Genomic DNA, 16,772 nt, shown 5'->3' with positions numbered 1-16,772 from the left:
GGGTTGGGCCTGCAGCATAGGAATTTTGGAGGCACAGTAGTTCAGCCCGTAGCACAGTTCAGAACTGGTCAGAATGACACCGCCAGGCAGGCAGAACAGGGACAAGATCCTAGACGGTGCTTGCTCACAGAGACCACGTTTGCTTATGCTACCGTCGTGTTTGTTGCACACCCGCCTTTTTATGGGTGCTGGGGATCCAGCGAATTCAGCACATTCCCAGCCTCCAGGGAGCAGGCAGCCTGAACAGGAGGGTCCGCTGAGAGAGAGGGAAGCTGTCAGCACCAGAGCCGACAGTCCTGCATGGGGTGTTGAGAAGAGGAGGTGGGGCTGCCACTGGTTCTAGAAGATGGGCATCTGAGAGTGGGGATAGGACTGTGTTCCAGCAAAAGGACAGCATGTCCATGGAGCTCTGGGAGTCCAGAGCCAGTGCGAGTAAGAACATTCCAGACTTGCCCTTGGGGCCCCATGTGCGAGAGGGCTGGAGAGAGGCACCGGGCTTGAGGCTTGGGTGCTCTTCAACCCCATGGCTCCCTGTTCCTGTGAGTGTGCTTATTTCCGTGGTGTTTGCTGGAAGGACTCAGCCTTGGGATAGCATTTCCCAGACCATCCGTGTTCCCTGTGAGAATGTTAGCACAGCGCGGCTGCTCCCCGGAGGCTCAGCACCATGGTTAAGGACCGTGCTTCTGTCCTCGGCCTCTGGACAGCGTGAACTGGATCACACTGGGTTTTAGATAAAAGCTCAGTGAAGGCAGGGATTTTAGATTCAAGCTGCTCCATGCCCAGGAGATACTCTGTGGTCTGTCTAAGGGGCAGCATTGGGCCCTTCAGAGTTTTTGTTTGTTGCCTTCTTAGTCATGAGCTGTCCTGCTCCCTGCTAGGTCTTCAGGAGCCTTCCCTGGCACGCTGCCTTCCCCCTCAGTCGTGATGTGTTTAATTTCATTACGAGAGTAATACAGGGTCGGGTAACCAATTTGGAAAATACAGAAGACTATAAATGAGAAAGGAAGAGCCATATCACTAGAATGTTTTCGGATCAGATAACAGAAAACCTCTCCAAGTACCCTGAGCAATAAGGAGACCTGTTACTGCCGTTAACGCAGACGACAGCATGGTGCGGTAGGTACTCTCGTGGCCGTCATTTTGCTTTTGAGGAACCAGGCTCAGAGAGGTTTGGAGACTTGCCTGGGCTCACTCTGTGGTGCTGGGAGTAGATCTCAGCAGTGATCCCAAGGGCCACGTTCTTCTTAACCCCAGTTCTGGTGCCTTTAACTGTGTTTCTGCTCTCATTCACCCAGAGAGAGTAGTGCCCAGCCCTCTCACTCGCCTTGCTTTCTGTCTGCAGCTCCAGAAAGCAGTGGGGCCTGAGATCACCAAGACAGACCTGGTGCCTGCCTTCCAGAACCTGATGAAAGACTGTGAGGCCGAGGTGAGGGCCGCAGCCTCCCACAAGGTCAAAGGTTGGTGCTGGCGACCAGAACACAGCAAACGGGAGGGCATCCGAGGGCCCGACGCAGAACCAGGACAACAGGTCTCACTTCCTCTCCCTCCTTTCTCCCTCCCACAGAATTCTGTGAAAATCTCTCTGCTGACTGTCGGGAGAATGTGATCATGACCCAGATCTTACCCTGCATCAAGGTAACAGGAGTTTGGTGGGAGGAATAGGGCAGATCTTGGCCTGCTGAAGAGGAGAGGTGGACATTGGGCTTTATAGACATTCAGAGACAGACAGTCCCCAGTCGTCTAGGACCGGGCAGTCTTGGATTGGGAAGCAGGTGGGGTCCTTGAGGGCAGGCAGAATCTGAGGTTTGAGCCTGAGCTTGGGGTGGGAGTACTTCCCCTCAAAAGTTCCAAAAGCTTTGGCCTAAGGGTGGGGGGCTTCCAGGAGCAGGGCTCATGGAGCTCGAAGCAGGTGGGACAGGTAAGGAGCTGCCTTGTACCTTTGTACCCTAAACCATCACTTCTCCGTGAGGGAGAAGGGCAAAAGCAGGCCAGGGTTCAGGCCTTGTAGGAGGTGGGCGGGTGTCTGCTTGGTTACTTGCTGCTGTAGGGCTCATCCTGACCCTGTGGCTCCCCCTTCCTTCTCTCTCCCAGGAGCTGGTGTCAGATGCCAACCAACACGTTAAATCGGCCCTGGCTTCAGTCATCATGGGCCTCTCCCCGATCCTGGGCAAAGACAACACCATTGAGCACCTCTTGCCCCTCTTCCTGGCTCAGCTGAAGGATGAGGTAAGAGTGTGTGAAGGCTCTGAGCTCCAGGTTGGCAGAGGTGACGGGTTGGGTCAGCTGCTTTCCCAGATTGGCCAGGAGTCTCCTAGAATCTGAACAGACAGCGCAGGCCCCAAATGAGTTGAATACTGGTGGGCACCATGGCCTGCGCGTTCACTCATTCACTTATTAGACAATCATTGTGCATGCCCTTGCTCTGTGCTGCTGCTTTTTCTGGGTGTCAGGGATGCCAAACACCCTAAGACGGTTGCACTTCCTCCGAGACATTCATAGACTGACTGACAGTGGAGAGAGACAGATGGGCAGTTCCATGATTCCATGATCACACAGATGCTGTGATATGTTTGTCTTTTAGGATTTAGGCAAAGATGCTGTAATGTAGACCCCAAAGTATAGTGGCTGATGTAAGTATTTTTCTCACAGCGGTTCAGAGCTAGGTGGGCCTACACTGAGGGTTAGCCCTGCTGACCTTTGCTCTCTCTGAGTCTGAGACAGCTGTTCTGATTTTTACCACCCCAGCCAGCATGGAGGCAGAAGGTATTAGACAGCAGGAGGTGTGGTCCTCGGAAGGGCAAGGTGCAAAAGAGAGCACCCATCACCCTGTTCCCACCCCACACACCCTATTGGCTGGTGCCAGTCATGTGACCATTCCTTGCTGTTCAGTTGGCCTGGAGTACAGAAGATGAACCTGTGCTGGGTGAAGGCTGGACAGGTCATGGGGTGACAGCCAAGGAAGAAGTCTGGACTTGAACAATGGGGAGCTAGAGGCCCTGGAACAGATCTGGGTGTTAGAAAGAAATGCTGAGGGTACTTTCAAAGAAAGAAAGCAGTAAAGAGGCCAGAAGAGGTGCAGGGAGACCAAACTGGTGGGAGAGGTATGGCTGCAGAGATGTAGACAGGACCTTGTGCAGTGGGGGTGGTTTGCAAGCTCCTGGTTTGTGTCATGGTGGTGACCAGGCAGATGGTGGGACAGTTTGCTGGTCTGTAACTTCCATGCTGCCAAAGGCCTCAGTCTCCCTGCCTCCCTGCTCTCCCCATGCCCCGCCCCACCTAACACACCCAGTGCTAGGAAATCACATCAGCTTTGAGTCCTCTGCTGCTGCCCCCCAAATGTCATGTTTTTTAATTTTGCTATGAGGGCGTCTGCGTGGCTCAGTAGGTTAAGCCTCTGCCTTTGGCTCAGGTCATGATCTTAGGGTCCTGGGATTGAGTCCCGCATCGGGCTCTCTGCTTGGCAGGGAGCCTGCTTCCTCCTCTCTCTCTCTCTGCCTGCCTCTCTGCCTACTTGTGATCTCTCTCTGTCAAATAAATAAATAAAATCTTTATAAATAAATTCTGCTATGAGGGGATAATCTCTCAGCCCCAAAATTACAGACCAGGGTTTCTTACATTGAAGATAGTGTGCCTTTTAAAGAAAAGCTTAGTAATCTTACTTTTGGTCATTTATTTGTATCAGTTTTGTTGTTGTTGTTGTTACAGTTTAAACCATAATTAATTTTTATAATTATATATATAATATATATAAATTATATATATAAATAATAAATTTTATAATTTTTATAATGACTTAAATTTTATGACCCAAGTAAGGTGCTTCACACATGTTTTCTTTAATAAGCATGCTTTTTGTAGCTATCATTTGTATTCACTTCTCATGCTTAAATGGGGACAGCTTGGCTAGTGAGAGTCCCTTGAATTGGATTTTGTGTCCTTTTAACCCATCACCAGGGTCTGGGGGAGCATTTTGCTTTTTGGCATCAAGGAGAGATCCACACTGAGCTCGAGTGTGAAGGTATGCCCACATGTGCTAGAACAGCGCCAGAGCCAGAGCCGGTTTTGGCGCCGGTTTCACTGTTAGCAAGTGCTGTGTGGCAGTCATACTCCCACAGCCGTGGTCTATCCCAGCGCAGCTTCTCTTGCAAAGAAGAAAATAAAAAGAAAAAAAAAATCACAGTTTTCTTGGTGTGAGTTAGTCATCTGGCTTGTATTTGAGATTTCAGGTTTAAATCTGTAAACTTCATTTTTTCTATTTATTAAGGTTTATACACTTACCCAAATAAAAAGGCCTTTTTCTGGGTATGCCTGAAGTTACATGGTATAAGGTGCTGACTTGTGCTTTCTCTTCTCATGTGTTCAAGACACTGTGCCCTTTGCACCAGGGCCTCAGAGGTCACCTCCCAGGAGCTCTAGCCCTGTCTTTGAAAAGCGAAGGTTTCGGACAGTCTAGGCCTGCTGAGTTAACCCTTCACTACACCCTTGCTCACTTGGTTTATTGGCTCATTTCAATGTTTTGTTGTTGTTTTAGGACCAGAATAGTTTCAACAAGGAAATAGTTTTCTGCCTTTTCTGAGGATAAGTGGTGGTTTGTGGGAAAGCCCTCACTTGAGAAAGGCTTCTCCTCCTCTGGTCTCTGGCTGACCTTTCAGATGCCCCAGCAAGGGTTTCTCTTCGACTGTGGTCCAGAGTTCCTCCTCTGGGCCTCCTGAGACGGGCTTTCTGATGCTCTGCACCAGGGAGTAATCTGGCAGCTGGGGGAGGTAAGCCGGTTGACACAGGAGGCTTGGTTTGGCTCCTGGGCGGCTGCAGAGCCCATACTCAGTCAGGTGGTCCTTTGTTGGGTGCCCGTTTCTTCCTGTCTCCAGAGGGGAGACTCCCATGTGAGTACGTGTAGTAGTTTCCACCTTGAGGATTCTGTCTAGCTAACCTTCAGGGAAGGGAAAGAAGCTCCTTCACCGCCAGGACATTTCCACTCACAGCCCTGGACAGGTGCTGACTCCCTTAATTCTTCATCGTATTTGAAAACAGGCCAGACACAGCACGTGGGTCTTCACACAGTCCAAAAAACCCATCGCAGTGGTTTTATGTGCGTTTCAAATGTTTTTTATTCAAATGAGACCTCAATCCGGTTAATTTTCAGTTTATTCAAAAAAGAAATTTCCCTGTTTATATTGGGTGTTGCAGATGCCTTCATACCAAGTGAGCGATAAGGCAAGGCTCTCTCCTCAAACTTGCCAGCCTGGACTCTGACCGCATCTTGGCCCACCGAGTTGACTTGGATTGTCTTCCTTACATTCTTGTAGAGTTGATTCTGACACATGTTAGGGTGGCAGGTGGGGCTGTTCCCACTCCAGAAATCTTTCTTAGGAAAAGAAGGAATAGGTACAGACTCTTAACATTATGACAGTTCGGACATTGGGCACAATGTCCCTTTAAGAAAAGCAGTGTTGAGGGGCACTTTGGCCCACGCCGGACAGTGGAGCCCCATAGGGTCAGTTCTGCTTCCGGTCTCCCATGCACTAGTCCAAGGCAGCCTCTCTGGGGGCATGTATGGTTTAAGGAATCACTTTTAAAAAGAAAAGGAAAGTGTTTAAAGGTTTTCGGTCTGCATCTCCTCTCGGATTCAAAAAGGAATTTAGGGGCTAACACTCCAGGGGAGGGTCTCCCCAGCCTGACTCCCATCTTGCTGGTAGTCACCAAGATGCCAGAGTATGGGGCCAGGCTGAGTGGGGACTGAGGACCCCACGCCCCATGCCTGCGGGATCCCCCTGCCCCTCCTCGAAGGAGTTGATACCCTGCTCCAACACTGAGTTGAGTGCCTACTGTATGCAGAGCTTCAGCTAGGCAAATGGGGTTGATGGTCTAACAGGGGACCCCTTGCAACAGGCCAAGCAAGGTAGAAAGAACGAAGGGTTCTGGGGCCTGCCCCCCTTCTTGGGAGGAGTGCAGATGGACACTTTTTGTTCGTTTTAAAGAAAAAAAAGAAAAAAAAAGTGGCTCGATTGGTTAAGCATCTGACTCTTGATTCTGGCTTAGGTCAAAATGGCTTAGGTCATGATCTCAGGGTTGTGAGATCAAGCCCTGAGCCCCACATCAGGCTCCATGCAGAGTGTGGAGCCTGCTTAAGGTTCTCTCCCTCCTCCTGCCTCCTCCACCAACACCCCCCCCCCAACTCTGTCTCTTAGAGAGCGCCGAATCCTAACCACTAGACCACCAGGGAACTTAACTCTGTCTCTTAGAGAAAGAAAAGTTGACTTAAGGTTCAATCATTTACATGAGTTGATTTAATTTATGTAATCAGTGTTTCACAAATGCTTAAATACACTCTGTAAGATTTAAAGCAACTGTCACAGGAAAAGGAAACCAGCAGGATGGTCAGTACTGGGAGAGTTCCTCCCTCCCTCAGTATCCTTGGCTCTGGAAAGAAATTGATACCATGTAGGGAGGGAAATGGTGTTGGTTCTCAGAGTTCTTCTTCAGCCGTTGGACTACAGCAGGCAGTTGTCTCTCTTCTGTTCCTAAATGAAAGCTTTACTGTGTTTGCTGAAGGAAAGAGGCTCTCGTCATCGGGACTCTGGGGATTTTGCTAGAGAGATGCCAGCCGAGCCCCTCTAGTCCTCTCAGCAGTTGCCTTTCTCTTCGCTGCTTTCTGCATCTGCGTCCCCACCTCTGTGCTCAGGTTCAGTGACGTGCTAGAACATCCCTCTCGGGACAGCTGTTATACATGGGGTTGCTGTTGGTCACAGTGGAAGGACAGGTTAAAGTCAGTGAGGGAGAGTTACACAGGGGAGACTCGGGGTGAACTTCCAGGTGTCCTCTTCCGGGCAGTCCCATGGATGACATGTGACAGCACCCACAGAGAATTGCCAGCTGTGCCTTGGTTTCCAGGGATTTTACTGGGGGTTGGTTACACACCCATGGATTGGAGCCATGTTAGCCAGGTAGACTGTCTGCCCGCCCTCCAGAGGTCAGGTTGATAGCTCGGTTCTTACTAAGTCATGTCAGGTTGTTAGCGAAGTGTCTGGCACAGCCCAAGTCTCCCAGGTAACCACAAATGTACTGTCATCAGACAGGATATACCAGGGGCTTAGAGATCTCCTGGAAGCTGGAGAAGCCCAACCCTTGTTTGGAATGTGTCTAATTTGAGCAACCTTGACCTGCTGAGTTAACCCTTTATTGCAGAGTACACTTGTTTACTTGGTTCAGTGATGGGTTTCTCACTTGGTTAAAGCTAGAACTACCTGTGATGTCTGCCATCTACGAGTATGTCATTTAAGACAAGGATCTAGTAGGGCTTCTGTTATGATTAACAAGAACTCATTAAGTTTATGTGCCTTTTCTTACAAGTTGTTCACATGCTTTATGGAAGTAGGGGTACATATGTGTGTACATGTGTATACGTGTATAGTAACATACATGTATGTGTATACATGACAGTAAGTCAGTGCTCATGATACTGGTAGTCACCTGGCGACTCAGAAGTACTTCCTTATTCCTTTGTGCATTCTTTCAGCAGAAATGTGTTGACAGGGCACCTGGGTGGCTCAGGCAGGCATTAAGCATCTGCCTTTGGCTCAGATCATGATCCCAGGGTCCTGGGATCAAGCCCCGCATCGGGCTCCCTGCTCAGCGGGAGGCCTGCTTCTCCCTATCCCACTCCCTCTGCTTGTGTTCCCTCCCTTGCTGTGTCTCTCTCTGCCAAATAAATAAAATATTTTTAAAAAGGAGAAGAAGAAGAAATGTGCTGAGCACCTGCTGTGGGCCAGATACTGTCCCATGGGGACATGAGGATGTGACATGTGCTCCTTAAAGGGCTCAGAGACTAGCAGGGAGAAGAGAAGTCACAGATATGATGCTAACGGGCTCCCACACATCAGGCCTCTTGGGGATCAGACACCAGCAGGCACTTTAATGATCTCAGCCACCCTGGAGGCTGGATGGGTGCTTCCCTGTCACAGGTGAATGGCCAGAGGTGTGCTGTCCCTTGCGGACGGGCTCCCAGCTGGCACGGAGCAGAGCGGGAATGTTACCACGTCTCTTTTTTCCAGAGCGCCGTGTTTCTGCAGTGATTCCCACAGGTTCTTCGGAACGACTGAACATGTCTGTGCTCTCTGGGGAGATGTGAAGAGCTGCCTCCCGTAATAACCCATGTTGCTTGCTCCGGTGGAGCTGGCCAGGGCAGTAGCAGGCCCTCCGGAAGTGCAGCTCCTGCAGAGTTGATGCGGCGTGACTCTCTCAGCCCTGTTTTAGGCCAGGTGCATCTTCTCAGACCCCTGTCTTCTCCTCAGTGCCCGGAGGTGCGGCTGAACATCATTTCCAACCTGGACTGCGTGAATGAGGTGATTGGCATCCGACAGCTGTCCCAGTCCCTGCTGCCGGCCATTGTGGAGCTGGCTGAAGATGCCAAGTGGCGAGTGCGGCTGGCCATCATCGAGTACATGCCCCTGCTGGCCGGACAGCTGGTGAGTGCAGTGGCCGGGGGTCAGGGCTCTGACAGTGTCACTGGGGCCTGTCAGGCTGTCTGGGGAATAGGAGGAAGGGGCATGAGCCTGTAAAGGTGAGTAGACTTTAGCTAGAAAAGAAAAAAAGAGAAAAGAGAAGGGAGAGGAGTCCCCCAGGTGAAGCTGAGAAATACCAGTGTGTTTGGGTGGGTGTTTCCCTGGAGTGTTGCTTGTTAACCTTATTTTCTCCTGCAGGGGGTGGAGTTCTTTGATGAGAAGCTCAACTCCTTGTGCATGGCCTGGCTTGTGGATCATGGTGAGTCTCCAGCGGGATGGGGGAGGATGTTGGTGCTCTAGGAAGGATAGATGGACATTGGCCAGGGTCGGGAGGGGTGTGGAGTCACTCTCCCAGGCCAGATGCTGCTTATGTGGACCAACTCCTCTGCTTTTTCGAATCCTGGAGAGGTACAGGATGGGAGGGGGCCAGAGTAGATCACCTAGGGGTGGCCTGATACAGTGGAGAGAGTGTGAGGGCCACCAGGCAGATGACCTGGGCTGGAATCCTGCCCCCTGGCTGTGGAAACTCAGGCACATTCCTTTCTCCTTTCTGAGATAGGGGGCTTCTCAGTCTTTTAGGGCCATTGTGAGAACTACTCACTGCTTTCACCGACAGGTGAAAATTAAAGTTAACATTTGTCTGTATCGTACTCTTCCAAGTATTAATTACTGAATGATTTGCTTGGGCAAATCGCTTCTGGGAGCTGCAGTGTGCCCATCTATAAAAGAAGACCAATCGAAAAACCTGTGTCTTGGAGCCCTTGGTAAGGTAGCCTACCTGTAGCACTTAGTGAACCCTTTGGTTCACCTGCAGCCTAGTGCCTGGGTCCGCGAGTGACTGCTAGTCCCTGCCTGCTCAGCCCTCCACCTCCTGAATCCCTCCCCTTTTGCAGTCTATGCCATCCGGGAGGCGGCCACCAGCAACCTGAAGAAGCTGGTCGAGAAATTTGGGAAGGAGTGGGCCCATGCCACTATCATCCCCAAGGTCTTGGCCATGTCTGGGGACCCCAACTACCTGCACCGCATGACAACACTCTTCTGCATCAATGTGAGCACACCCGCCTGCCCGCTGGCCTGAGCAGGGAACTGGGAGTACCTGGGAGAGGAGGGATGGGAGGGGGTCCTGAGGAAGACGTCTGGCTTGGGAGTGGGGACATGGTGAGGTTTGAGCTGGGGAGAGAGGAGTCCCTGGGGAACTCCAGGCCACAGGGTAGGGACCTGCATGGTGGGTGGGAACCCCAGGACGAGGGAGGCTTGACCTGCTGGGCAGTGACTGCCAGACCTTTCCAAGCATCCCTTTCCTCCAGAAAGTGTATGTGTGTATTTGTTTGTGGTAGTTGGTTTTGTGTGCAGGCTCTAGAGTCAGACTTTCTCTTTAATTCTAGCTCTAACGTGTATTAGTCAGGGACCTTAGGACATTTCCTAATTGTTCAGTGCTTTAACTTAAGCACTTAACCAGTAGAGCACTCATGCTGGTAACCACAGTATGACTCAGGAGGTGGTGAAGAGTAATCTGGCCATCCATGCAAAGGGCTTAGAGCAATTATCTTATACGGAGCAAGGACTCCTTTCTGTTCATTTAAGTAAACCATACACGGAACTAGAAAGTAAAAGATAGAATTTAAAAACATATAAATAGAACTGAGTGTTCTGATGATGTCTTCCCACACTGCCCCCTGGAGACCATCACACTAAGAAAGGCATCCCAAGGGTTGGGATTCAAGTGCATCCCCAGAAGTTAAAGAGTGAGGATGGGGAAATGGGACCAGGACAGTCTGGACTGGGGGTTTCTAGGACAGGGAGATAGTGGTATTAGGGCATTAGGAGGGCGTTGGAGATGGTCGTTCAGGAGAATCAGCTGGCCCTGGGGTGGTCACGTCACCCTGGGCTTAGACGTCTACATATTGCTCAGTGTCACCTTCAGGCCTAGTCCTCTCTGAGGTGGCCTGGTCAGAGGAAGGGGGAAGTGAGAGTTAACCATGAACTTTGTATAATCACCCCTCTGTCACACACCACCCCCAGGTGCTGTCTGAGGTCTGTGGGCAGGACATCACCACCAAGCACATGCTGCCTACAGTCCTGCGTATGGCTGGGGACCCTGTCGCCAATGTCCGCTTCAACGTGGCCAAGTCCCTACAGAAGATAGGGCCTATCTTGGACAACAGGTGAGGCCTTTGAAGTTGGGAGTCTAGGGTTTGAGACTGAGTGTGGCTCTTCGCTTGCTGTGTGAGCTTGGCCCATCTCTTCACCTTCCCAAAGTCTTAGTTTCCTCAAATGTGGAATGAGAATTCTCAAGGCCTGTCTCATAGTAGGAGGGGAGAGTGGGGGCAGTTCTGTGTACTGGTAGCAACACGTTAGAAAATGAAATTAGCAGGAGTGCCTGGATGGCTCAGTTGTCTGCCTTCAGCTCAGGTCATGATCCCAGGGTCCTGGGAACAGGCCCCACATTGGGCTCCCTGCTCAGTGGGGAGCCTGCTTCTCCCTCTGACACTCGCCCTGCTTGTGTTCCCTCTCTCACTGTCTCTCTCCATGTCAAATAAATAAAATCTTTCAAAAAAGAAAGAAAATAAAATTAAGAAATAGAAATTATTTTTGTATATGTGTGTACATAATTTATTACTGCACCAAAATCGTCAAATACTGAGGAATAAATTTAATGAAAGATGTATACCATCTTTAGTGAAAACTATGACACATTGCTTTGAGAAATTAAAGATCTACTTAACATTTATGGATGGGATGTTCCCCAAATTTAAGTATGGATTCAGTCTAGTCTCAGTCTTAGCAGATTCCTTATTGAAAAATTGACCGCTTAACTCCAAAATGAAGATGGAAATGAAAAGATCTGGAGTAGGAAACATGGTCCTAAGAAAGAAAAAAGTTGGAAGACTTCTACCAGATACCAAGACTTAATGACACCACAGTAATTAAAAAGTAAGGTGTTGGCACAGTAATATAGCCCAATAAAACAGAGTCAAGAACACAGAAACAGACCCGTGTGTACTTAACAGTAGGGGCAGTAGGTGCTCCTACAGCTCTGGGGGGAAATGCAGGTATTTTCATAGATAGCGGGGTCAGTTAGGTGTGCTGGTGGGGTGTGATTGGGAACCACTCACTTCTCTGTCCAAGTGAATTAGAGATAACAGCCAGAATCAGAAAAATAAAAAAAGATTCTGGAAGAAAACAGAACAAACTCTTAAGACTTGCAAAGATTTGTTAAATTGCTCATCTGTTAAATAGCTCCCCAGCGGAAAGGCTGATGAGTTCACCTTGAGTGAACATTATGAGAGTAAAATGGTGAGACATTGGTGGGGAGGACCTATTTGTAATCTGTATTTCTGACCAAGGACTGACTCATCCAGAGTACTTTCCCACCGATCAGTAAGACAAATGGCCAAAAAAAGAGATGGGCAGAATCCAGCTGTAACAGGCATTTGCAAAAGAAGATCTCCTGGAGCGCCTGGGTGGCTCAGTGGGTTGAGCCGCTGCCTTCGGCTCAGGTCGTGATCTCAGGGTCCTGGGATCGAGTCCCGCATCGGACTCTCTGCTCAGCAGGGAGCCTGCTTCTTCCTCTCTCTCTGCCTGCCTCTCTGCCTACTTGTGATCTCTGTCTGTCAAATAAATAAATGAAATCTTAAAAAAAAAAAAAAGATCTCCTGTAGCCAATATGCATGTGGCACGATGCTCGGCGTCATCAGCCATTGGGATGTTGTAAATGAAAAGATACCCCATTGGGTACCCGGGTGGCTCAGTTGGTTAAGCGTCTGCCTTGTGCTCAGGTCGTGATCCTGGGGTCTTGGGATTGAGATCCTCAGCAGGGAGACTGCTTCTCTCTCCCTGCCACCACCAGCCCCCACTTGCACTCTCCCTCACTCTCTCTGTCTCAAATAAATGTTTAAAAGAGAAAAGGATACTCCAGAATGGCTAATCCTAAAAAAGTCAGGATCATTTGGTGCTGGTAGAATGTCTGGAGTTCTCATACACAGGTGGGGCTCCAGGTGCGAAATGGGTGCCGTCACTCTGAAAACTGGTAGAATCTAGAGAAGCTAAGGGTATGTGTGCTGTGAGCCGGCACAGCATGTCCATTCCTGGGCGTATATCCAGGGGAAGTGAGTGCTTATTTCTAGCAAAATTATTTCCAGTACGGTTGTGGTAGCTTTCTTCATACTAGCTGTGAACTAGAGACAGTCCAAGTGCCTGTCCACGGTGCAGTGGACACACGGGTTTGTTCCTGCAGTGGAAGACTGTTCAGTGATGAAGACTTGCTCTGCTTCACAACACAGATGATTCTCAACAACCTCGTGTCCGGTGTGAAGCCAGACCCTGGAAAGCAGGGTCCATGATTCCATTTATATCAAGCTCAGAAACAGGCATAACAGATCTAAATGGTAAAAGTTAAGAATGGTAGTTGTGTGGGGTGGAGGAACAGATTGTTAACTGGAAGGGGACATGTCTTCATTTCCCCCAACAGCCGACTTTCAGTGTGGGTAGATTTCCTAGGGCTCCTTACTTGAGAGCAGATAACCCCCTTGGCTCCCTTCAGGCCAGGCACTTCTCCTTTGGCTCTTGAGACTTCTCTGTCACTTAGGGTCAGTTTGGTCTGTGTCTTCCTCCTAGCCCAAGCTCTCCATGAGCAAGAATCAGGTGTTGGGGTTTGCCACTCTACTCATACCCAATGCAGAGTAGGCCTCAGGAAATACGATAAGTAAAGACATCTGTTTGCTGAGCCTCAGAGACTTTTGGATTCTGTTATGCTGTACCCCATTCTCCCATACTGGCTGACCTCCCTTTGTCTATTCTATTCTGTTTCCAGCCTGCAAATTAACTTCATCTCTGGGCTCACACGCCATCTGTGTATGTGGACCCCTCCTTGCCCAGGAGCCCCCTGCCTGCCTCGCATGCACCTCCCAGCTTGGCTCATCCCTTTCTTTGCCTTCCCTTTCTCCTTCCAGCACACTGCAGAGCGAAGTCAAGCCCATCCTAGAGAAGCTGACCCAGGACCAGGACGTGGATGTCAAATACTTTGCCCAGGAAGCTCTGACTGGTAAGGCATGAACTTGGAGACCCCACTGGGAGGGTGGTCTGCAAGGATCGGCCTAGGCCTGAGAACAGCAGCTCCTGGGAGGGGGATATGCAGGAGCACTTGTGGGCAGAGGGCTAGCTGTGGTTCTGACTCCCGCCTGTTCCTGTTCCCCCAGTTCTGTCTCTCGCCTGATGCTGAAGAGGAGCCAACGCCGGCCTCTGGTGTCCACCCACCCTCCTCCCCCACCCAGATCCCTTCCTCAGGGAGACAGTGGGGGGACTTTGGCTGTCACTCCCTGTGCATGGTCTAACCCCAGGCCCCTTCCCTAAGCACGGTTCCTCCTCTCCCCAGCCTGGGAATCCGACTTCTCACCTGGGAATCCATCTCCCAAGAGGCTTGGGGGAGCACAAGGTGGAACAGGGCAGTGACCCTGGGAGGAAGGGGCCACTTTTGTCTGCAGGGGAGAGATGTGAGCATCCCAGGTCACTGGTTCCTGCTGCTGTAATGGGGACCCCCTCCCCCATCTACTTCTCCACCTCCTTTCTCCCTTCCTCCCTCCTCTTCCCCTCTCCCTCAGTGGGTTTTTTTTGTGTGTGTGTGTGTCAACTGTGCCGTTTTTATTTTATTCCTGTTTTCCCTTTTCACAGAGAAATAAAGGTCTAGAAATAGCTGGTCCTCTGGTTTTAGTCAATAGCGTGGAGGAGGGGTGCCATACCAGGAGTGTAGCAGGCCTCCAGGATAGCGGGTCCATGCAGTTTCTGGCCAGGAGAGTCCTTTGGTGCAGCTTAGTTTCACAGACATCAGTCGAGTGTGTGGTGGTTCAGCGCAGGTGCCTTGGAGCCCGACTGCCAGGATCCAGATCCTCGTTCTGTTAGTTAATGGCTGTGTGACCTTGAGTAGGTTACCCGGTTTCTCTGACTCTGTTTTGTACTTCATCAAGTGGAGAGAATGGTGGAATCTAAATCGCAACGTGAAGACTAAATGTTAAAACATGCAAAGTGCCTAACTGTGCTGCATGGCATGCAAGAAGCAGTCGGGGTCAGCTGTAACTTGAACTCCCTGTAGGTCAGGCTATGTCCCTGAGGAAGTCGCAGGAAAATCAGGGCTGTAACAGGGAATGGAAGGGGGCCTGGCAAGATGGAACCCATTCTCCCTCAACATGTGTTCTCCCATTTTTTCACTAATTAATAGAGACACTGCAGTGTGTAGCTAGGCACATGTCAGCCTGGCTTCAAGGCATTTTCCCAGGTCTCTTAACATTTGGTGTGGTGCTGTGACTAAATTCGGGCCAATAATATATGAACAGAAGTGGTGTGGGCTGCTTCTAGGAAGTGTTCCTAAGGGAGGAGATAAACGCCCCGTGTTTTTCCTCCTTCCTGCACTCTGCACAGTAGGTAGACCAGATGGCTGGAGTGGGAGCAGCCATTTTGGGCCAGGAAGTAATCTTAGGAGCATAGGCCCAGCAAGGTGGCAGAACAAGATAAGAGGAGCCTGGGCCCCTGATGCTGTGAAAACCCACACCAATGTTGGTTACCTGGGAGAGTTAAACTGTTTGAGTGACTGTTCATTTGGGGTTTCATCACTTGCAGGTCACCCGAATTCTAACTGATGCAGGGGCCAAAGAGCCCCGGAGAGAGGAGCAGGAGACTTAGTGGATGGTGGTACGTGTAAGGTTTCACAAAGGACGTGATACTGAGTACAGTTTTGCTCAGCAGGGTGGAGGGGAAATTGGTACTGGGTGGCAAGGTGATTTAACCAGCTCAGCCATCATGTTACTGAGTTCCTATTGATTGTTATGCCCAACTGAGTCCTGGGGGATGAGGGTGAAGGAGATCCTATTCCTCCCAGTATTGGCTTATGTTCGTTTCATAAGAGAAGGACCTGTGGTTTAAGTTCGGTCCCCCACCCTGCACCCAACACAAATGGACCGTACTTTCCTAGGATACAGATATTTGAAGGACTCCCTGAGTGAAGAATTGATGAGGTTGGGGGGTGGGGCAGTATGGTCACTTTCAGCTTGATGAGTGTTAAAGTTCATTTGGCAGTCTACCACTAATTGGCTGAAAGAACATTGAGTTAATGACCCATTGTGTTTCACTTACATTTTACTGTATAACAACTCACCCCCCAAAATTAGTGATTATAACAATGAAAATGTATTATTCCTCATAATTCTGCAGTCTGGGCTCAGCTCAGTTGGAAGATTCCTCTGCTTCATACGGTATCTACTGGCACTGGAACGTTCAAGATGACTTCTTTACCCCCATGTCTGGGGTTACCACCTCAGCTGAGGCCTGGTACAGCATCTCTCACTGTGGCCTCTCCAGTGTGGCTGGATCTCTTTATCTGATAGCTTATGGTTCCAAAGCAGTTTTGAGCAGCACAAGGCCCAGTTTATGAGAGCTTGCATCACAAGCTGAAACAAGTCACGTGGCTCACTGGGGAATGCCAGTGTGACGGTCAGCCACACATGGTCCAGAGAGAAACTTTGGGTTCCATCTTAGCTCTGCTACAGACAGGTGGAGCATCAACAGCTTACGGAGTTGAGGCTGATTACAGTGTATAGAGCATTTGGAGCAAGCTGAAGATATAAACTTTATCCTGAAGCCAGAGCAGCCACAGGGGTTTTTGGTAAAGGACTGACAGTATCAGAATTGAAGGGGGAGACATGAGGCCAGGAGACCTGGGAGGATACGGTCTAAGCAAAAGAGGAATTTTGAGCTGGAGGCAGGTACCGTGGAGTTGGGGAGGTTGTAGGTAAAAAGGGGAAACAAAGCTTCCCAAGAAGACAGATTGGGACTTGATGACACCTGGATAGGGGAGTAAAGGGAAGGATGCAATCATCTTGGCAGCCAGGATTCAAGTCTTCTGAGACTCAACCATCTGCTTCTCCCTGGGAAAGGAGGGTTCCTGTAAACCTGCATGTGCTTCAACATCTCCAGCCTTTCACATGTAACATGAACATCTACCTGGAAAGCTTTCCCTCCTCACTTCCTGGGAAACCAAAGTAATTCAGTATGGAGAGTGCGGAAAGAGGCGGAGTAGCATAGGTAAGCATGGAGAAGTATGTAGGGGCCAGATCTTGAAGAGCCTCCATATACCTCGAAAGGATTGAATGTGACCCTGAGGGACAAGATCGAGTAAGACTTGGTGGTGGGGAATAGGGATGGAGATTCTTCCAGGGTCAGACAAGGTCAGGGTGCGGGGGAGGAGGCTGGGATGATGGTCTTAGGGGGCAAGGGCAGGGC

At 50.0% G+C, this 16,772-nt stretch overlaps 1 protein-coding gene across 1 annotated transcript in view; it reads left to right on the top strand.

The window, feature by feature from the left end:
- The window catches only part of PPP2R1A (protein phosphatase 2 scaffold subunit Aalpha), a 40,762-nt gene extending 26,570 nt beyond the window's left edge, over positions 1 to 14,192 (top strand). Inside the window, exons 7-15 of the mRNA XM_044256688.1 lie at positions 1,343 to 1,457; positions 1,565 to 1,635; positions 2,092 to 2,226; positions 8,292 to 8,465; positions 8,700 to 8,760; positions 9,395 to 9,549; positions 10,524 to 10,666; positions 13,454 to 13,545; positions 13,700 to 14,192. Coding sequence (XP_044112623.1) covers positions 1,343 to 1,457; positions 1,565 to 1,635; positions 2,092 to 2,226; positions 8,292 to 8,465; positions 8,700 to 8,760; positions 9,395 to 9,549; positions 10,524 to 10,666; positions 13,454 to 13,545; positions 13,700 to 13,716 — 963 coding nt within the window. The 3' untranslated portion in view covers positions 13,717 to 14,192. The remainder of the gene's footprint in view (positions 1 to 1,342; positions 1,458 to 1,564; positions 1,636 to 2,091; positions 2,227 to 8,291; positions 8,466 to 8,699; positions 8,761 to 9,394; positions 9,550 to 10,523; positions 10,667 to 13,453; positions 13,546 to 13,699) is intronic.
- Positions 14,193 to 16,772: the final 2,580 nt, after the last annotated feature.

This window comes from Neovison vison, chromosome 7 (assembly GCF_020171115.1).
Source record: "Neovison vison isolate M4711 chromosome 7, ASM_NN_V1, whole genome shotgun sequence".
Classification (NCBI taxonomy): domain Eukaryota; kingdom Metazoa; phylum Chordata; class Mammalia; order Carnivora; family Mustelidae; genus Neogale; species Neogale vison.
Note: the sequence above shows the minus strand (reverse complement) of the source record. Positions and strands in the feature narration are given on the sequence as shown.